Here is a 23,404-nt window from a genome sequence, read left to right as displayed (position 1 = left end):
TTAGAGAAATGAAGACATTAAAGGAATAATTTCCGTTGAATTTCAACGGGCTTGTTTTTACTAAAATTCAATTCAATTTGCCAACAGCAAGGAGCCTATGACAGGCAAACACTAATACAAAAATACAAAAAAAAAATACAAATTAAATCACACCTAGAATAAAACTTACCGTCTGTCATTTTCTTTCAGTGTTCCGACAAGGAGACCTCGGTTCGAGTTGGTACGCCGTCTTGAGTGGACAACTGGATGTTCGATTGGAGCAAACCGGCAAGGATTCAAAAGATAAGGTGAGGTCTAGTCTTCAGTCCATCTTCCTTGACCTACACATTACGCTTTAATTTCACTGCTATTTGCTTTTCTGCTGTTCGGATTATTTGCTTGGTGGTTCTGTTGCAAAATAATGTCTGCTGGAAATCATATCTGGACAGGCATAATTAAGAGTCGCTCGTAGAAGAATGAAGTGGTAAATAGCATTTTCTGAAAGATTAAAATAACACAAATGGGACGCACAGGTTTAGGTTGACAGCAAGTAGAGACCACGAAGCACTTACATTTCTTCCCACCTCTCCACCCAAGCGCGTACAAGGCGTATAGCAGGACAACTGTACTTTTACCTTTTTACTTTAACAGAGGCAGTATTTTGTGAGATGTGAGGTTCCTATTGTGGTGAAGACGTCAGTGTTCTGGGTTGTGACGTCATCTGATGATGGAGACAGTGTGTTTCTCCGAAACGTCGGTATGTACTTACGAGTCCATACGCCGTTACGACACAGAAGACCAACATCGACAGTACAGAGGCAGTGCGGATTTGGTTCTTTCAGTTTTCGCATATAGTAGACACATGCGATGTCAGTATGACGATCCCCTGAAGGTCGTAGCCGACGCAAATCCCATAACATCATGTACGTAATGTATACACGGGCCTAATGGAGCAATACTGCTAAGCTGATATTCGGATTATCGACACGTGTCTGTTTTCGCACGCTAATGGCTTTAAAACAGAGGATACATTGTAGATTAGGTTCTGTGCAGTAGCGAACTGGTATACAGCTTTTCGTTGTGACCGAGTGAAGCTCTGGGGGCAAAGGATTGCAACATTGAGGCTTATTTCGTTGGCGTTTATACTGAATCCGTTACTGTGACATCTAGATTGCAGTTTATGAGGGCTACGTTTTAAATACCGGAACGAATTATGTGCATATTAGTGAACTGTGGACCCCGATCATGAGTGCTGTAGACCGTGGCTTGTGAAACGTTTTGAGGTCTGGGTCAAAGCAGGTGTTTAAAACCGTCGCTGAAGTGTGAATCAAGTGAAACTGATGGACTGAATGTGTGCGAAAGTGGAACAAAATTGTCATTTTTTATTAGATTACGAAATGTTGACGAGACTGCGAAAGCAAGGGAAATTAATACCGGAATTTGATCGCTTTGCTTCTTTTGTTATTTGGTTATTTTCGTCGTTTCTTCACGCGTAGATCGCGTTGTTGCGCTGTTGTGTATTGTGTAACGGATTTCCGATGCGTATTCGTGCGCATTAGATTGGGGTAAAGGTCATCGCTTTAGACATCACCTGCATCAGTACGACTGACATCATCACCATCATTATCTGCTCTGTTGCTCTTCCATGCTTGTCTTCTCTGTCTCTTATCAGAATTTCTCTCCCGAAGCAAAGGTATTGATCCACCTCGTCCCTTCTGAAGCCCGTCTACACGTATGGCTACCGGCACATACACTGAATGCACATGCATCGAGTTTCAAAACAGTTATGCTTGTCGCAAGATATCTCCGAGCTTACAAATACACGATGTCGATGGCCAGTCAGCCGCGGTACAGAGACGGCGGGGAAGCGGTAGGCGTCTTGCCCTTTCCATCTTCCCTACCCCGCTTGCTGTGATGCAGCCCAAGCTCGCAGATATTTTGCGTTCACTGTAATGTTATTTGAAAGGAAATGAAAATGTGTTTTTTCAACGAAGATTCCAGCAACCTAAACAACCAGCCTTTGTTAATACACACAGTTTCGTGAATATAAGCGTTTTATTGGAAGAGATAATACTAAATTTTCTTTTAATGGATCTGGTCCAGGTAGTGTTGAAATGTGCGATAATAGACTCAACCTTTAGTTTTACATAAGATGCCGAACTGTAAGTTAGTTTGGGTCAGTTCTCATGTTTTATTTTCTTGCGAGAATGTGTTTTCCGTGGAACTGCAGTCGCTGTTAAGCCCTTTGTGTCTCCCCCACATTATACATGATTGAATATGGATAACCTGTTTAATGACATTGACAGGGGAAAACCGAACGATCCTGAGATAAACCTGTCTCAATGTCACTTTGTCCACCGCAAATCCCGTATGGACTGCCCTGGGGGCGAGCTCGGACGGAAGAAGTCAGTCGTGGCCTGTTTTTAAATTGTGCCTCGGTAAACTCCTGGAGAGATCGGAGAAATCCAGTAGACAAAGGAGTCCATTCAGGATGCCTTGTAGCTCAGTCGAGATACGAACCGGATAATTGCCGAATAAAAGTTTATATTTACCTCTGCTTTAAACGGTGTGGTGATTGGATAAGGAGAAAGTGAAATCAGTGAAGAGGATATTTTATCCTCATTACCTTTTAATTTTAATTTTGTAGAGGAATCTCGTAGGTTGGGGATGTGGTGGAAATAAAGTTACTAAACTCCATGGAACAGAGTCCTGAAGAAGTTAATAGTTGCTCACTTTGTCAAATTCTCCGTCTTATATGCAGTTCGAGGGCTCATTGCCATGTTCACAAGGACCCACCACTGGACGCTATCCTGAGCCAGTTGAATCCATTCTACAGTCTCAGACCATATTTCTTTAATATCCATTCAGGCCTAGTTTTGCAAGTGGTAGCCTGTTTTATTCAGGATTTCAGATAAAAATTTGGCATGTATTTCTCTTGTCTTTTGCAGTAAGATTGAAACATTGTAAATTAAAAGTTAATCTATGAAGTTATTCATATGTTTTGTAGGAAAGAACAGTTAAAGTTAAAATAATAACGCAACTTAACAAAACAATGGTTGACACGTGTGTTTCATCTCGGAGTGTTTGTAATGCAGACACGTAGATTTAGTTAATAAAAGTGAGTTATTATTTCGCCAGGTGTATTAACATCCTGTGACCTTGCGACACGAAAACGTGTTGCTACAGAAAATATAACTCGTCCCGCTTAAAGTATTGATAACGACGACAGACAATCATTTCTGGAGACCTCCAAACCTTATCGCAGTACGCTACTGTAACCTTTCCTTGCTTATGGTACTCGGCCACCTTCATTTTTCACTTGTGTTCTTCATGGCCGTGCTGACCATGAAGTCTCTAGATATCGTGTTCAGTTGCTTCCGTATGGTACTTACATGGAGAACACTTTTAAGAGTAATATAGTTTAATATATGTGAAACGGAATATGGAGTCAGGTTTTCAAGTGCTTGCTTTGCGGTTTACACAACTCGCGCGCTGGTCGGCTGTTTGTTAGGAAGCTAATCGTCAGATAGCCGCGCTATGCCGAGTCATAAATTGTTTCCTTTTATTTTGACGAACACATAACAGGACACTGTTTATAACGTGTGTTATGCATTATAATTGGGGAAACTTCCATGAAGACCTTCTCCCGGTTTTGACTGATTGATACATGTAGTGTAATACCTTCTGATATCGATTTTGCATTTCGTTTAATTCTGTGTCTGAATGAAGTTTCAAAATATTTCAGGAGACTGATATTTTGTTCTACGTATAGTGAGTGACCTCCTACAGACTTACAACGTGATGTAGCTGATGGCATTGAGAAATTCCTAAAGGTTTTCCAGTGAAGGTGAAATTTAACATTGTGCTATTTTAAGAAGACCGTGGGGTACTATGAAGGAAATTCAAAGTCTAGATTTTTGAGGACGACCCAAATATATATGGCGTAATAAATTTTCATTAAACATAGATCCCTTTCAATGAATATTACGCAACTATTGAATCGTCGAGACATCTTAGGTCTTATTTTGTACAGTTCAGCATAATTATTGTTTCTGCCATATCTCGTTTTCTTCTCAGTGCATGTTTAATTTCTGTAGCCCAGCATTTTAATAAACGTTTTGAATTACTGAACAGGCAATTAAAACTTTATATAGCTCTCCAAGTAATTAAATATAGCTTCATTTCCCTTTTCTGACCGTGTCATGACTACAATGTGTAGAGTAGCAATATTTATTCATCTCAGACTTACAGTAAGGAGCTCCGTTTCAAGCTATATTAATTTCCTACGTATCCTACATGAGGCTTGTATATTGTATACTTCCTGATAGCTTTTCACCCTCATTAGCAATTCTACGCCATCTTAACACTGATTACATATTTACGAATTTCCTTTATACTTTCACAACTAGGCGTTTTAATAAAGCGAAACTTAAGTACGTACGTACAGAACATGGATACGAAGCAGTGTCAGAGGCCTTTAATTATGCAAGGCGATAAAAATACAGACTTTAATATATTATTGATTTTCCAGATATGAATATGATTATTGTAGACAATAAACCGCCCAATTGCAACTCAGTGTATTTTATTTGTGTTAATCCAAGAAGTTTCAACCCATTAATTGGTAATCGTCCGTGGTATACATTGTCAATACTTAGGCGAAGTACTCGAGGCATACCAAAATCTTGTACCATTCGAGCCAGACGATTCTATGATTTATTTCCAATTTCCTGTCTACTTTCTTTTCATTTGCTGTGACTGTCCGGTTACAGTTCGAGACCCTGCTGTTTCACGTAGCGTTCGCCGTGTTATTGTTTCGCAGTCACGCTTCTGTGTAAGGACATCTTTGTACCGCCCAACATTTGCGGACGTGAGGGCTACGTAGCAACGAGATATAGTACTGAGCCTTGCTACGTGCAGTAAACAATATCGTACTTGTCGCTGTCTGCCTGTGAAGTTATCGGCGTTATAGCGAGACGATCTCGTGAGAGATATAAAGTAGATAGTACGAAGTTGGAAGTTTATATCATTTTCACATTATACAGTCTGTTAGTGTCGGAACGTGAAATGCTGTCAGACGTGGGGATAATGTGAAACAGTGGTTAGATTCAGTGGCTACTACAAAATACTATGTTCGATTTATATTAAGTGTTTCTCGTGTTGCGTGGGATGTGATTATGTCGGTGTTCGTCACGGTAAGGTCTTGTGCAGATTATTTGCGGGCGTTATAGAATATTAACAACACAAAGATGAGATACGTGTTTATAACCCGTGTGGAAATTTATGCTTGAAGGTGCTGTATTTTAACAAGTGGTTCAGCCGTGCATTTCTGCCGTCATAATGGTGATGTAAATTCTACTAATGTTCCCTTTAGGTGTACTGACTCCAGTTAGTTTCTTCAACAGACTAATTCTCATAGTTACGGATCTGAGTAAAATGGGGATCGTCTTCAAATTTGGTCTGCCCGGACATATCTGAGTAAAAACCAATGCGTTTGTGGTCTATTTAAGTACTCGTCACCGTGATGATGGAGGCAGTAAAGACCTCTGAAATGTCGGTTAATTTCTACGAGTCGGCACCGCGTAAAATTCCAGGAGCGGGATCTTCTTTGTTAAGTAGTTTTCGAAATTGGGGAGCTTTGGCATTTACACTTCGTGTGATTCTGTAACCATACATTTCCTGTTTGCAATTGAGAACACGAACAAGCATGTGACCTTATACTAGAATGTGAGCAAAACAATAAGTTCTATATAAGATTTGAGGTTTTCGCAGCGGTGAGTATGAAGATTTCTGTCTTCTCGGTTGTTGCGCTGTGTAGTCTGGTCGATGTCCACCAACGTTTCAGAGGTCATACTGCCTCCGTCATCAGGGCGATGAGTATGAAGATTTCTGTCTTCTGGGTTGTTGCGCTGTGTAGTCTGGTCGATGTTTACCAACGTTTCAGAGGTCATACTGCCTCCGTCATCAGGGTGATGAGTATGAAGATTTCTGTCTTCTGGGTTGTTGCGATGTGCAGTCTGGTCTATGTTTACCAACGTTTCAGAGGTCATACTGCCTCCGTCATCAGGGTGATGAGTATGAAGATTTCTGTCTTCTGGGTTGTTGCGATGTGCAGTCTGGTCGATGTTTACCAACGTTTCAGAGGTCATACTGCTTCCGTCATCAGGGCGATTCTTAGTATGAAGATTTCTGTCTTCTGGGTTGTTACGCTGTGTAGTCTGGTCGATGTTAACCAACGTTTCAGAGGTCATACTGCCTCCGTCAGGCGTGATGGAAGCATGTGTGGACGAATAAGCATGTCGTCAATAATTCCTTCCCATATGTTAATTAGAAACCGTCGCTTTAAGCTGTATACACTTTGACATAAAGTCATTCATTGAAACTTATTTTTGGCTGTTATTTTGAGAATGAAACATTTAAGACCCCATGTTCATAGGAACATTTTTTTCTTACTTTTGATCGTGGAACAAGCCCACAAATTTGTAAACATACTTTTGACTCATCCTGTATAGGTACCACAGGCAGGGGACAATGGCCAGCTTAATATTTGTACACAGTCGGTAATCGGTTTCAGGTATCTTTAGAGAATTGTATTACGCACGTTATATTTTAAGGCAAAGAACTAGCTGTTGTTAAAAGATTGCATTTTCTGACGGTGCTCTACAATCACGCGTCGAATTTGTTTAAATGCCCCCAGTTAGTACGCCGAGTGCATTTATTCTGAAGGCCTGTTTTTTTATTAGGTGTAGCACTTCAGAGATTAGACTGTAGACCTCGGAGATTGATGAAGATAATTGTGTGGTTACGTCACAATGATGGAACTGCGTTATAAGCCGTCCGCAATTTGTGACATCAGTGTGAAATATGGCGTTTTGTACTTGTGTTTTAATCTGCTTGTGAGTGGTTTTATGTATTTGTAAGAGAACTGATCTTGTGGAAGACAGCTGGAAGACGGGCAGACCAATGCTACAACAGCCACCATGGAATAAATACCCGTGCTTCTACTTATTATGTGGTCACAGAAAAAAGTTTATCATGTAACTCCAAGCAGAACCAAGGTAACTGTTGTTCATAACAAAACGTGTCTTTTAAGAAGTTCCTTGAATAACTGTTCTTACTTGTATTAAATTGAACCTTGTTTCAAATATTAAGAAATATTCGGTGTTGTGTCCAAACATGTGTGTTGTTGATATTGGTCTCTTGGGTTGTTACACCGTGTGGAGTGTCCTGAAGATGGAATAAGTACGTTTCTCCGAAACGTTGATATATACCCACAGGCCCATACGGCGCTACAACACAGAAGACCAACATCGACATTGACATTTTCACTTCCATGAGAGCCTAAAACATTATATTTTGTGCTGTTCTTGCGCAGATTTTATCACAACCAGCGATCGAATTGTTTTGGCATGTCTTTTAATTTTCTACAATTTTTCGTTTATAGCAACTGCAGTTCGAAACTCGTTCAGTCCATTAAAAAAGGTTTGAAAGGATAACGTTTTTAAGCAAAATTTGCTGAATGGAAAATAACTGCACGTAGCTGGGAAGTGTGAACAGATTGCGCGAGTGAATTTTGGAAGCAAAGTAAAATAAAAGTAAATTAGAAGCTGTTTCACTATACGCCATGTAGGCGTTTGAGGGAGGTAAGGAACGGTTCCTTCTCATTCTTGACCTCGACACTAGATGGGGGTGAGTGGTCAGCATCACGCCCCGGCCTGCTTTAACCCCGGGAAAGGACCCCGGTACCCGTTGTAGAGGAGGCTGGGTGGGCCCCAGAACAGGTCTGGACGCAGAGTCTAGAGGAAAAATCCGAACCCCGGTAGTCCAGTCCGTAGCCAGTCACTATACCGAGTGAGCTTTCGGAAACACAGTGATTAATTAGTTGTGTGCATAGTGTGAATGCCACTTGTATTATTTTTGCGAGGAATATTTTACGAAACGTAGGTAAACTTAAAAACGATAAATGCCAAATAGTGAAGAATTATGATTAATATTATTCCTGTGTTAAATTCAAATTATATGACATCCAGCTAGCGAAATTACAAGATTTGCAATAACCTGTGGCTGATTGAAGGTGTGGAGAATGGCAAAGTTATTGAAATTGCAAGGCTTTCTTAACATGTGCAGTATAACATGAAATTACATTTTAAGTTTTATTATGGTTTATTTTAGTGTGACAGGACCGAATTATCTGTGCGATTCAGTTGTTCCCACGAATTATACAAAACCATTGAAAACACTCAGTGGTGTGAATGAAGAATTATTGGGTGTAAAAATAGGCGGTAAATATAGGATGTTTCCATTGTCCTGTAAAAAGTTAAAACAGTTACTAGATGGAGCTGAGTGGCTAATTCCCGCTCCGGTTGAGAAAGAGACCCGGTTGGGACGTGTAAATAGTTAAATATAGCCTAGTATTGTCTATATCGGTCTTACGGGTTGTTACAACACAAGAAAATCCACGTCTTCACTGCCGTAACACCTTCAGATCTCATTTAGCTTACTGTTTTTGTGTTCGTTTGTGAAAATTTTTGTGGAGGCAGGAATTATCACCGAAGCGTAATTATTAACTGCAATGTGTGAATATTTGTTTTTAGGCTATTATATATAAACCATCTGAGAATTAATTCCGAAACTATGAATCCTTACGGATATTTCGTAGGGTTTCATGGACTGCTGATTCGTCCAGTACAACGCCTAAACCTGCACACGACAATTCAATATAGAAACATGGGGACATGGTCCGTTCTCGATAAGGACTCGAACTCGTAATCTTAGTATTTGAATTGACCAATAGGCTATCGTAGGCGCGATCTGTACTTTTCTGCACATCAGAGTGGTCCAAAGTTTTTCTTTCCTTGGTCTAAGAATAGTTTTCCTGTTGAACCCAAGGGCCAAGAAATATAAAGTTTCTTTATCTTTAATAATATTTATTCATAAATGTCAAATTGCCATACTATACGGTAAAAGTAAAGTAAAGTAAAGTTTGTCCCGCTATACGCCATGTAGGCGTTTGGGGTTAGTGGAGGTATAGCTCCTCTCTTCCTTGACCTCGGCACTAGATGGGGGGTGAGTGGTCAGCATCACGCCCCGGCCGGCTTTACCCCCGGGAAAGGACCCGGTACCCATTGTAGAGGAGGGTGGGTGGGCCCCAGAGCCGGTCTGGACGCAGAGGCTAGAGGAAAAATCCTCTGCCCCCGTCGGGGATCGAATCCCGGTCGTCCATCCCGTAGCTAGTCACTAAACTGACTGAGCTATCCCGGCTCATACTATACGGTAAAATATAAATTTCATTGGAATGTGCACAGATTACTTTCGAATTACATATTACTTTAAAATTTCTTCTACAACGGATTGTATCTGACAGTTTTTTTAGCCTGGAAAACATTTTACGGTAGGGTTTTAAAGTCAATAGCATTTATAACACTTGTACGTAACCCAGCAGTCGAGATAATCGCGATTATTTTCAGATCCTTTGGAACAAAGATAATAAATGAGCTTACATTAAAAGGTTACAAATTAAAAGTTGAGTTACTGGACCTAGTTGGACGTGTTCTTGGGCTGAATGTGGCCCTCGGTCCGCCAGTTTGATCATGCTGCCATACTAAATGGCATTTATGAAGTATATATATCTTTCCATTTAGACGGACTTTAACGGTGGTTAGGCTATGAGAAACGGAAATGATTATTCAACAGAACCATTGTTTGTTGCCCATGAATTAAGCCCGGTCGCCTTGGTCTGTCCGTTACGACAGGGAACAGTAACATTCGTGATATCGATTCTTTTATCTGTGTAGTTGTCTGTATGTTCTTATAGCGTTAGTAGGTCACTATTACCATAGAGTTGTGAGCAGTCTGGAGGAAACTTTGTAAACTTAAGCGGGATTCCTGAGAATGTTATCGATACACAATCGCAAATTATCCGACAAGAAGCAAGTTCCGAGAGCGAAGGCAGAGAGTGAGTTGAAAGAAGAGAAAAAGTTGAATTTGCGGGACTTGAAATGTGGACTCAGACAAACACAATTTTTGGCAGGTACAGAAGGAGTTTGTTTTGGTACTTAAAGTAACACGATAATCTTACTTGTCGAATGTTCTGAAAACTTTTGCTTGAAACTTATTAGGTATTTCCAGTATCAAATGTTATCGATAACTGAACACCGAAAGCCCGGGCTATAAAAATAAAATAGACAGCTTGTAATGACCTTGCACGACGCACTTCTCTACTGTTAGAGCGGTAATGAACGTTTTTCTGTCTGTTTACACCTAATATAATAGCCAGTGTCCGCCACGCTCGACTGTACGAGTGCTCCGTTCGTGCTATGCGGAAGAAATTGAAATTATTTTTGGATGTGGCGACTCTGGTAGCAAGAAATGCTAACGAGACTGTGGTGGGGCCTGGCAAGGTCTGAGTTTGGCAGGAATCTGGCTTCAGTCGCCATGAAGATGATTTCACATTTAGTTATCTCTTATAAATGTTATACTTTCAACGCTATCTGCAAAGATAATGGTGCAAAACATTCTATTACTGTTCTACTCAAAAAGTTAATTTTTCGTCAGTTTTGACAGGCCATACGCTAGTACAAATACAAAATTTAAATTATGTTGCTGTTAACTTGCTTTGAAACAATAACCTTGCCTTTGATGTTATATCATGCCATCAGCACGAATTGTGAAATGTAGAACAGTTACAATTGTGTGTGTAAATCTGACACTAGGGACATTTGATTGCTTGTTGTTAATGCTGAAAGTAAGCGAAATTTAAGTTTATGGTTTATACAATGTTAACAGCCCTTTAATTCAATTGTTAGCTTTTATTGCCTCTAAAACGCTACGGGAACAGAGACAAATGTTCTTAATCAGTTGATTTCCCAACGCTGAATTGAATTGCTAGTCTGACAGACATTGCACTCAAATTGACGATTTATCACTACCATTTAAAATAATTCTGCCACCATCACAACGAGAGCAAATGTGCGACTAGACTGTCTCCCCTGAGTCTGGGAGTTATTTCGTTGGTTTAGAATTATTTATGAAGGGAATATGCTGTCAGAAATGAAAATATTACGTCTAGACCAATGAAAATATCTGTAACCAAACAAAGAGAGTGTAGAATTTCACAGCGTTGAGTCTGAAGATTACTGTCTTCTGGGTTACTGCGCCGTGTAGTCTGGTAGATGGTGTAATGAACTCAAACTTCCTCCATGGAGCGAAGTCATTATTGATTAGCTGATAGTCGCTCAGTTAGTCAAGACATTTCTCATGTTGGGTGACATCCGTAGTTTCATTACCATGTGAGATTTCAGGTTATGGCGGAGGCGATTCTGAAGATGATTGTCTTCTGGGATGTTGCGTCGTGTAATCTGGAAGACGTTTTGAGGCAGCAAATACCTCAGAAACGTCGATAAATCTGTATCAGACTACACGGCGCAGAATTACAGAAGACAGTAATTTTCATTACCAAGTTAACAAGAGCTTGCCACTGCACCCTGTCCTGGCCCAGAGGAGTTCAGTCCACATTCCCACACCGTATTTGTTTAAGACGCATCTTTTTATTATTCTTGCACCCGCGCTTAGGTTTTATCCTACTGTTACTTCATCCCTGTAGGTGCAGATATTTTCCTCCACGCTTTCTTCTTAATCACCCTCTGTCTATTTTATGTTTTGAGGGTGGAGTTGATTGGCACACTTACACAGCCATCGTCAATGGGTTTGTAATTGGTCTCTATTTCATGGCCCCTTAATAAGACATCGTCGATAAACGATAGTTGGAAGTACTCGGTCACTCACGGTAGATGGAAATGCAGAAATGTCCCGGCCGTTTGTAGCACGAAGAGTTGAATGGGCCTGCAGCCGGTGCGGACGGAGTAGACAAGAGGAAAGTCTGTTGCCTGTGCCGGGATCGGACCTCGTCGTCCAACACGTAGGAGGATCTTAAAATACCCTTTACAAAAACTCCGGGTTATATTTTCAAAATGATTGTGAGAATACGTGGCTACTACCTCGTGTAGTCTTTGTCTCTTTCTAGACACATAATGGCACAGTCGACTCGTATCAGCGTTTCAGATATTTTCTGCTAGACGCTTATTAGCCAGTCACCATGGTTACGGACTTGTACCATCCTTTTCACTGGTCAGGTCGATCAGGGTCACATCTAACAACTGCATTTAACCCGTGTTACTAGAAAAGACGGTCTTGTAGTGTAATTGTGTCAAATTCCGTCTAGCTGCCCGCCCATGTCTGTCCTTATAACATTTGAAACTATTTACGAAATGTTGTGAAACTCTACTTGTTCATCTTGCCACTCCAACTTTGCACTACTTAATATCTTGTCATCGGTAATACCTAGAAGGCTGCAGTTTCTAGGACTGGAGCGACTCTAGTATTTTGTGTAATATGTACTTTATGTGTTTGTTCCTGAAATTTTGTGGCGTAATAGATTTAAAAAAAATATGAACGTTTTATTCAGTGTACTTGTAGAATGGGAAACAATACCTCAAGAAATATGGACTTATCCTTCAGAGAACTTACGATAAATAATGGATAATTTTAGCTAGGCGTGTACATGTTTAATTTCAATGGCTACTGAGAGATAAAGAGGGCAGAAACTTTTAGTATCACGTCGGTTTATAGTCAATGCTATGAATATGTTTAGCTGTAAATTCACGTCCCATATGTTACTCCTTTGCGAATTCTGTCTTGGTAGTGACTTAAGGTGCTGGCTCATGAAAGTCAGTTCTCTTGAATGCTTCAGTTTTCAAACTTGCGCCCATTATTTTCACTATGTGCCCAATAAACCACTGAATTTGTTCGTAAACGCCTCGTATTCATTGATAAATTCGTGGGTTGTGTAGGGAAATTTACATGGCGTTACAACCCAAAAGACCAACATCGATAACTTTCAGTCACGTTTAGTCAACATTATTTATGACTTAATTGATATTTGGAATGTCAGGCGAAGGTAGTTGACCCTAATATTGTGATTTTCGTTCAAATACCTATTTGTGGTTGATTCGTCTTAATAAATTCATGCGAATAATATCCTTACATCAATAATTACGACTGGCATGCCAATACATTCGTAAAGGCTATCCAAAAGAACCCAAAATGTCTTAACACCAAATGACCACCAGTCAGCCAAAATTTGCTTGTTAAAAAGGAAAGATTTGTTTTTGAGGGAACGAGGTAAGTAATAAAACATACCCTCGTCCCGAAATTCGAACCGGAAAATCCTGATACTAGCCATCAGTACCGACCACAGCACCGCTTTGCCTTTCGGTTACATTGTTCGGAACCTTAATGCAGCAAATCGACGTTTGAGATGATGCCTCTGTTTTCTAGACGCCAGTGTCGCTATGCAGTCTGGGCGTGGGTGCGACTTTCGGCGAGTCGATCCTTCAAGACTTACCTCGCGACAGCACCGTGGTCACTCGGTCCACGTGCGAGCTGCTCAGGGTAGAACAGCAGGACTTCAAACTCATCTGGGAGGTGAGTGCTGCGTCGAATTGTTCTTCTGCATCCTTAATTGCCAAATCTGGAAGGTGGTGGCCTTAACACCATCTGTATTGGTTGCGTCATTTAAGTTGGCTGGTAATAGAAGAGGCCTTCTCGAAGGTATCACCACCTTGTCGAAGGCAATCTGCCGGGTGAGGAGGCTTGCGTGCTCAAATGACCCTTAGTGCTATGCCGGCCTGAGCTTCGGCTCATGGTAGGGTCACCCAAGCCGGACAGGTCTAAGGAGATGCGCTAGACTAAGAGTGATACCCTGGTCCTCCAGGTTGGGGGTTGGGTGTAGGGCTAACAACCTTTCACCTTTAAAAAAAATATGTGTTACGAAAAAATCAACCAAGCCTCGGATCAGGACGGACTCTTTGGCACGACCACAGCAATTGAAAAAGGACATGAGATTTGGTACCTGGAACATTAGGAGCCTCTATAGGGCTGGGGCACTGAAATCAGTGTGTAGGGAATTAGGGAATTATAAGTTAGACTTAGTGGCAGTGCAGGAAGTGCGATGGGAGGGGGAGGGCACGATCCCAGTGGACAATTTTACATTTTTCTATGGAAAGGGGAATGACAATCATCAGCTAGGGACGGGTTTTTTTGTTCATAGCAGAATTAGGGCAGCAGTTAAGAGAGTAGAATTTGTTAGTGACAGGTTGTCTTACGTAATTTTGGAAGGACGTTGGTGCGACATCATTGTCCTTAATGTTCATGCCCCAACTGAAGACAAAAGCGATGATATCAAGGATAGCTTTTATGAAGAATTGGAATCAGTATTTGATACATTTGGCAAGTATCACATGAAAATTCTGCTAGGAGATTTCAATGCAAAAATTGGGAGGGAGGATGTCTTCAAACCCACAATAGGCAGCGAGAGTCTCCATGCACTTAGTAATGATAATGGCGTCAGAGCAGTGACCTTCGCTACGTCAAAAGATTTAATTGTAAAAAGTACAAAATTTCCACACCGTGATGTTCATAAATACACTTGGACTTCCCCAGATGGCAGAACACACAATCAAATAGATCATGTTTTAGTAGATAAGAGAAGGCAGACAAATGTAATTGATGTGAGATCATTCAGAGGAGCAGATTGCGACACTGATCATTATCTGGTGGTAGCAAAAGTGAGGGAGCGGCTTTCAGTAAGTAGACGAACTAAACAAAATTTTGACACAGAAAGATTTGATTTGAAAAAATTAAGTGAGGGAGAGGCAAAGGAACAATATCAAGTTGAAATTTCGAATAGGTTTCAAATTTTAGAGACAAATGAGGATAATGAAAGTGTGGACATCAACAGGGAGTGGGAAAATGTCAGAAACTGCATCAAAATTTCAGCAAAAGAGAAACTAGGATACTACAGGAGAAAGCAAAATAAACCGTGGTTTGATGAAGAATGTTCAAAATTAATAGATCGAAGGAAGCAAACAAAATTTCAATGGTTGCAGAACCCAAACAAAACAAATGCGGATAATCTATGTAACGTGAGACGTGAGGCTAATAGAACCTTTAGGACTAAGAAAAGGGAATACCTGAAGGGCAAAATTGCTGAACTTGAGACAAATAATAAGGAAAAAAACATCAGAGACCTGTACAGAGGCATTAATAACTTTAAGAAAAGATATCAACCCCAGACTAATTTGGTAAAGGATGATAGTGGCAATTTGCTTGCAGATCCAATAAAAATTGTGAATAGGTGGAAAAATTTCTTTAGCGAGCTCTTAAATGTTCATAATACTGGTGATATTAGACAGATTAAAATGCATACAGCTGAACTGTTGGTGCCAGAACCTAGCTTAGATGAAGTGGAACTAGCCATTGGGAAGTTGAAAAGTTATAAATCTCCAGGAATTGATCAGATTCCGGCCGAATTAATTAAAGCAGGTGGCAAAGGGTTGCATATGAGGATCCATAAGCTTATTCAGTTAATTTGGGATAAGGAAGAGATGCCACATCAATGGAAGGAATCCATAATTATTCCTATTTATAAGAAGGGGGACAAGACTGAGTGTGGTAATTACCGAGGAATATCGCTGCTATCAACCTCATACAAAATTCTATCCAACATTCTTTTGGCAAGATTAACCCCATATGCGAATGAAACTATTGGGGATCATCAGTGTGGGTTCAGACGAAACAGATCAACGATTGATCAGATCTTTTGCATTCGTCAGATACTAGAGAAAAAATGGGAGTTCGGTGGGACTGTACATCAGTTATTTATAGATTTCAAAAAAGCCTATGACTCTGTGAAGAGAGAAGTGCTATATAATATTCTTATTGAATTTGGTATACCAAAGAAGCTAGTGGGTCTAATAAAAATGTGCTTAAATGAAACCTGCAGCAAAATTCGAGTAGGTAAATATGTATCTGAGACATTCCTCATCAAGAACGGTCTAAAACAAGGAGATGCTTTGTCTCCCTTGCTCTTTAACTTTGCGCTAGAATACGCCATCAGGAAGGTCCAAGGTAGGCAGGAGGGTTTGCAATTGAACGGGACACATCAGCTATTGGCATATGCTGATGATGTTAATTTATTGGGGGACGATATAAATACAATAAAGAGGAACGCAGAAGTTTTACTAGAGGCTGGTAGACAAGTGGGGCTGGAAGTAAATTCAGAAAAAACTAAGTACATGTTAGTATCTCGTCATCAGAAGACAGGCGGGCAAAATTATCTTAGGGTGGCTAATAAATCCTTTGAAAGGGTTACAAAGTTCAAATATTTGGGAACAACAATAACAAATCAAAATGATACTTGTGAGGAAGTTAGGAGGAGACTAAATTCCGGAAATGCTTGCTACTTCTCAGTCCAAAATATTTTGTCTTCCCGTCTGATTTCTAAGAACCTGAAAATTAAAGTATACAAAACAATAATATTGCCTGTTGTTTTGTATGGGTGCGAAACATGGTCTCTCACTCAGAGGGAGGAACACAGATTGCAGGTGTTTGAGAATCGGGTGTTGAGGAGGATATTTGGGCCTAAGAGGGAAGACGATGGGGCGTGGAGAAAACTGCACAATGACGAGCTTAAAAATCTGTACTGCTCCCCCAGTATTGTGAGGGTGATTAAGTCGAGAAGAGTGAGATGGGCGGGACATGTAGCGCGCATGGATGGGACAAGAGGTGTGCACCGGGTACTGGTTGGGAAACCTGAAGGGAAGAGACCGCTGGGGAGACCTAGACGTAGATGGGAGGATAATCTCAGGCGGGATCTATGGGAGATAGGAGTTGAAGGAAACTGGATTTTGTTGGCCCAGGACAGGGTCCGGTGGAGGGCTTTGGTTAATTCGGTGATGAACCTTCGGGTTCGGTAAGCCATCTAGTTAGTTAGTTAGTTTGGTAATAGAAGAGGTGCTGTGTGTGTGGAGCGTGTGTTTCTTAATGCCTTTGAAGTTTTCCGATTATCAGTCGCCATTCTTGCCTGTCCATCCACTTTCCTCCTTCCAGTCCTCTGTCTGCAATTGTGCCCCGAATGCCGTCCTTCAGTCCAACTCCCGGTCTCCCGTTTTTATTTTCTCTTGCGGCATCTACTTGTTTCGGATATCTCTGCCATTCCTTGAACATGTCGTTTCGTATTAATAGTTTCTTTTATATCATCCAGAACTAATTTTGTAAACCAATTTATTCACAAATACGTGAATCGGAATTTGGTCTTTCCTTGATACTCTTGCCAATGGTGAGGATGATTCTTATATTATTTATCGACTATGTTTAAACTTATTAGGAATATTTTCAGGATGTCTGGAAGCCCTGCCGATATTCGAATCGGATAAATCTCGTATACAAATCTTGATTGATCTGCTCGACATGTTTACTTTTGGAATTACTTAAAGCTACACCCAGACTGTATAGTGTTGTCTTGTGTCACTTTTAAATCAACTGGACAGGTGCCTTATTTGTAGGATGATCCTACAGTTTCAGAGTTTGTCTGTTTGTCTTGACATTCGATGACTGGACTTATATTTCTGCTTGACGCTAGATATTGTTTTCTTAGCATGGAACTGTACCTTATATTCTGAATGGAAGTTTAATTATTTCGCCGAGGACTTGATTGCACTGGCTACGAACCGAAACTTTGTTATTATACAGCAATCCAATTGCACATTTTGACACTATTTATCTTTAAAATCTATTTACATTTTCCAATTTTCTCTTCCCTTCAGGTCTTCGAAGTAAAATGCTGTATGTATTTTTCCTATGTGTACTATATGCCCAGCCCATCTCATCCTTTTGATTTTATCACCCTAATAACATCTGGTCAGGCATAAAATATCAATGCTGTTTTAAAGTTGAATGCCATACCGTTGTATTACAGCCAGTTAATCACTTATAATCCTTCTGATCTTCTGATATGTTTCGATCTGTAGCGGCCGTTATAAGTGGTTATTTGTGTAAGTTATTACGTTACTACAGTACAGATTTATGCTATTAAGGCAATGCAACGAAAGTAAAATGGTGATCTAATGAAGAAACCAGACGATATAAGAATTTTTACTCTTTTACGCTCGCGTCTGAATATAGTATATAACACACATCGTAGCATAAGGCTGTCCATAACTTTCTTTCATAGCATTTAATAGAATTTTTATTAGGAAGCTAGTAATGAACTTTAAATATTATGATACCTTTGACTACTTACGTGTATTTTATTTCGACATGTGCCATAATTTTGTGTTCATTGTATAATTTTAATAGCATAAACACGCATTACAATATTGTGATATATTGATAACCCCTGATGGTGGCCGCTAGAGGTCGAAACATGTCTAGGTTTCTTAAATTAAGTATTTTTAAAACATAGTTATGTTAGATAACAAATGTGGTTCGTACTTAATCTTACTTTCGCTAATCTGCTAACGATTAAGAAATGAACACTTCGTAAACGTGGTAGCTTAAGTTGACTTGTATGATAAATAAGGGATGAGCAATGTTGAACTTTAAACTTTGAAATATGCGCCAACTTTCAGAAACTGTGTGGATCATGGAACAGTTCTCTAAAGCTTGTTGTGGGGTTCATTTACATTCACAGATGAGTTTTCATCAGATAGCAGTTTAAACTTTGAAAAGTCCCCAGAAAGTTCCACTTTGCTATTTTAATTCTATATACGAATAAGAAACGGAATATAAGTGCTGTAATTCATTCACACAGTCCATCGACTGTGAACACCTTGCCTTGATTATTAACTTTCCTTTCACTTAGGTGTTAAAATATTGAATTAAGTGTGCGGGAATGAAAAGGACGTATGTCACAAAAGATAAACTTTTGCAAAGTGGAAAGAATGTTTGTGATTTTTCAGAGATCTAAAAAGTCGAGTAACGCAGTTTTTCTAATCTGTGTTTTGATAACCCAAATTACATAATTTTTGTCTTCGACATATGTCCTCGTCACAATTCTTATTAGCGTAAATGGTTTAGACAGAAGTCAAGCCCATGATTACTTAAGAAAACTATATTATTTGTCAGAACTAGTGTAAGTTTTTAACTTACATTCCAGACCACTATTTTCATGTCTATTTCAATATTTTGTCGTGTTTCTCTCTGCTGATTGTCTTCCGTACCAGAATATAAGTCCAAAAATAGTAGTTTTCGTGATCAATATACTTGATGACGTATTTGATGCTGTGAATGTTTTTGACATTTGACGGGTACATTTCATCAAGGAATGCTCTTTTGTCTGGTAGGTGGGGCATTTTGTTTGGAACAGACAAGCCTGGATGTATGATGAAACCGTCGGTTAAATCTGTGGTCGTGACTTCTCCTGAACTTGCCTTTCATGAAAAATATAAAGCGTGACTTTATTTTAGATTTGTTCCAAACACAATTACTTAAATCCGGTGAAAATTAAGACTGTTAAACAGGTGTATGTAGGAGTAGCAGATTTTGAGATATCTATGTTCCGTTGGTAGGCAAGATTCTACCACTAAAATTCAGCTTTACGAGTAGTTATGAAAACTGCACAAGTCCATGACATGTGATCTTATCATAAAATTTGTTTAAAAAATTGACGAACCCTGGTAAGATATAAACAAGTTTATGGATCTGAACTTAAAGAACGGTATTCGATAAAGTGCAAATTAAAATATATTGGCATGTCTTCTTTTCATTTCTACGAATTTGTTTATTTTCAATGTTTATGTTGTGTATAACTTGTTTTCGGCAGATGTATGATGGCTTGTGATATTCAAAATGGCTCCTTTTTAGATTACTTTCCTTATTCTAAGAAAGAGCATTGTGGTATAATCTGGTCCGTGTGTAGTGACTTTTGGTAGAAGGGAGGGTTCTTCATGAATATGATACGAAGATGTTCTATTGGAAGCTGCCAGACTTGAAACATTTTTATTTATTGCCATCCTAAATATAAAAATGGCTGCTGGGTAAACTTCTGAGGATGTGTTCATAAAACGAAGTAAAGTAGGCCAGAGGGAGAAAAAATAAACAGAGAAGATTTTAACGTTTGAAAATGGTAAATGTTCTCTATGTAAGTATGTGCCTGAATGTAGAATTTCTACATTTGATCAAGCGCTTGAAAGAAGATTTTAGTGAGTTGTGCGGGACTGCATAACAAAAGAATTCGAAGGTAATGAACAGTTAGTGAAAGGGTGTGGAAGGAAGCGGTTATGGCCCATTATTAGATCCTGTCCGTGGTTTTACCTGGAGGGACTCTTAAGTGACACCATGGAAAACCCTGTGAGGATAGTCTCTGGGCCGAGATATAAACCCGGGACCACCCTATTGTAAAACAGAAATGGTAACCACTTCATCGCGGCGTCAGGTTTTCTTTTTTTATCAATTTACTCCGAGGTATGTCAAACGCTGTGTCAGAATTAAGACACGTATTTCACTCAGTATAACGCTTATGAAGTCGTCGAAGCTTTGACCATGCTTAAGGTATTCAGAGCCTTTGAGGCATGTACAAAGAATGTGGGCAGGTGAGTCAGATGGTCGTCGGACACTACAAAGCTTTCACATTCACCGACGCCGTTCACTTGCAAATTCTTTGAACAGTTGCCATTTTAACAGGAATGTCCTGTTCTTTCTTGCTGTGAGAAATCGACATGAGAGGTGTGGTTTTTAAACAGCGTCTGATCCTAATTGCTTTTAAGCTGTCTGTTTTGTTTCCGTTGCATGTCTGTTTCTACTTTGATCCCCTTTTTGTGTGTTACTTTATGATTGATTCTTGTTCTAACGATATTTATCATTTGCAGTTATAAACCAATAGCGACGTGCGGTAGGATCGTACATAAGAATGCATTAAGATAGAACATTCTGACTTCATAAAGGGAGTGGAACTTTATAACTGCCTGAGCGACTGTCAGCTGTCAAGAATCGGGAATGAGGGTGGAGTAGTTGGATTTTACTAACAGCTAACATTTTCATGACAGTCACTCGCCAGGAAAGAACAGGCATAAGTTACTTTATTTTGGATCTTGGTTTAGTTAACAACGCTGTCTGAACGTCATAAGTCAGATGATTAAATGATTGTGAATGGTGAATTAGAAGTGGAATGGAGCGATCGTGGTCTGCTTTAAGGTACTTGCCTGGATGTACTGCGGAACACGACGCCATTACTCAGCAGACAAGCATCTGCAGAGTTATAACATTTATATGATGCTTCTTAAGGGCCATAATTTGTTAGCAACAGACAAATTATGGAGATAAAGGCGTAGTAAGTGCTCACAACACTCGTCTACTGCTCTTGTAGACATACGTGCCCTGCTTCCGGGTTACATTGCTGACACGACCAGACACACGTATATTGATTGTGGTTTAAATTAGAGCTCATGAAAACATCCCTTACAAACGACACTGCTGTTACGTTGCAGAATGTAACTAGACTACTGCACCAAACTAAATAGAACGATTAGTATAGTAGCACTCCATGCGTGAAATTGTAGCAGCCATTGTGCAAAATGCTCTTTCCTACTGGATGGATAAAATATACACGACGTCCTTTGACTTTATGTGAACGATTTATTCCTGAGTTACTCCCATTCAGAAATTTTGCATGAACACGGGCCCAATTATCAACGGTTACGAAGATTCAGAGGCCCTTGCTGTACCTCCGAAACGCTGGTAAATTTCTGCCAGACTACACGACGCTACAACCCAGAAATCCTACGAAATGGAATTCATTAAGTAGTTTTGGAGATTAAACATACGGCCGTCCAACCATGACCTCCTTATTAAGTGTTCACTTCAACACCGAGTGCATTGTAATTAAATTTGATATTTCCCGACGTCGTTGTATCCCATAAAGTGAGATATCAATGTGTAGTCGGTGAAAGGCTGTGGGCTTCCTGTATTCACGTGGTTGGTTACTGAAGTCACAGTGCCATAATTACGCCCATCCGTTTGCCAATCAATGTGCATTAATTAACGACACTTGTCCGTATAGTAGGTGAACAGGCGTGCAACGTTTCCGGAGTATAAATTCATTGCCTAAGCAGCCATGCATAAACCGATCGTGAAGATCTCGGTTCCAATGTGATTCGTACGAAAGACAATTAGGCCCGATTGTACACACGTTCGTCTGTTATTACGTGTTCTCCATTTAGAGCTTAACGCAGTGATTGCTGTGACATAAGGAGCAGGCCTGGCTCAGTGGCAGACCGTTTCCCTTGCTTTCAAGAGATTCTTGGTTTGATTCTCTGTCAGGCGACAGCTGGAGTTTACATCTGTCGTGATAAATGCCACGTTACGTTATGAGACCAATTGAGGCTTCTATCCCACTTGTTTAGTAATGATTTTAATATTATATATAATTATAGTAGTGATTTTAATATTGTAAATTATTTATCTTCGGAACTAACTTCGAAAATTTGCCTTATGCACTTAATAGAACGTGTTGGGTCGGATCCTATGCAGGCTTATTTTTTAGTGTAATAGGTCTACGTATGTTAGGCAGGTAAATTTAATTAAGAATTAAGTAATTTATAATTTCGATTAGTTGGGTGGAAACTTTTCGCCGTTACAATAGGCTTACTATGTTTTGTTAAATGGAAATGGTCTTTTATTTAAATCTACGAGCTTGGATACAAATACGTCTTAATTTTATAGTTACAGGAAGTACGACGATGGCGGTGTAATTTTAGAGACTTACAATTATTTTGTAATTCACAGAACACGCCTGTATAGGACATCCCAGTTTTTAATGATTTCACAGCGAAATAAATAACAGTACGTTGAATTACGACAAAAGTGCGTCGTATGTCATCGAGGTTTCAGCATACTATATTGTCTATTACAATTAATGACACTTCAGTGCAAAGACTGAAAATTGTATTTGTACTTTATGTGCAAAGAGCTTGCTGTATTTCAAAAAGATGTGTGTTTCGCCGTTATTTTTCAAGGTATTTGTTACCCAAGTTTGTTATTGTTTTGAACAGCTGGGAACTACCAAGGATCATCGATTCGAACCATCATTGTTAGTCTGGTAACCGTGTAATCTGTTACTTTCGTCCATGTAATTCTTCTAGTGCCCATGATTGCGTTTTATCTTTCTTATCTGTGACTAGCTGTGATGCATTCAGCGTTATACACGTATTTATTAGATTCAGTGGTGTATAGGCTAGGTCAGCATTTACAGCTGTCATTTATGTGCCACCATGTCTTTTACATAAAGAAATTTCGTTTCTATGTTGTTTTAAAGTTTATTATGTAATCTGCAACGTCATGATGGTGTGATGCATTCTGTAATTTTATTCTGGTGATTTACTGATTAGTTTATGAGTTGTATTATTTAGTTTTTTTTATTTAAATTCTCTTATTCGATTTTATTCCATTTTACAACTACGAAAACGTAAGTTAACATTTGTCTTGGTGTATCTTGTTATGTTTCTATGGGTTTAATTTTATTTTATAAACCTGTTGCTTATATGTTTGGATGTCTTTTCGGTTCAGAATTGTTTGTAGATACCTGTGATAG

General features: G+C 39.6%; 1 protein-coding gene across 3 annotated transcripts in view; it reads left to right on the top strand.

The window, feature by feature from the left end:
* Epac (Exchange protein directly activated by cAMP) overlaps positions 1-23,404 on the top strand; it is a 70,540-nt gene that overhangs the window by 23,285 nt on the left and 23,851 nt on the right. Inside the window, exons 1-3 of one of the 3 annotated variants that reach the window (XM_022077653.2) lie at positions 4,893-5,174; positions 6,723-7,037; positions 13,315-13,461. In XM_022077653.2, the coding sequence (XP_021933345.1) occupies positions 6,990-7,037; positions 13,315-13,461 (195 nt within the window). In that variant the 5' untranslated portion in view covers positions 4,893-5,174; positions 6,723-6,989. Of the gene's footprint in view, positions 1-189; positions 288-4,892; positions 5,323-6,722; positions 7,038-13,314; positions 13,462-23,404 lie in introns of those variants that run through there. The other 2 variants (XM_087356630.1, XM_022077652.2) reach the window with 2 other exon arrangements.

Source organism: Zootermopsis nevadensis, unplaced genomic scaffold, assembly GCF_977971745.1.
Source record: "Zootermopsis nevadensis isolate Lab colony 2312 unplaced genomic scaffold, Znev_1.0 Znev_ptg000027l, whole genome shotgun sequence".
In the NCBI taxonomy this organism is placed as follows: Eukaryota; Metazoa; Arthropoda; class Insecta; order Blattodea; family Termopsidae; genus Zootermopsis; species Zootermopsis nevadensis.
This window is presented reverse-complemented; position numbering and strand designations above follow the sequence as displayed.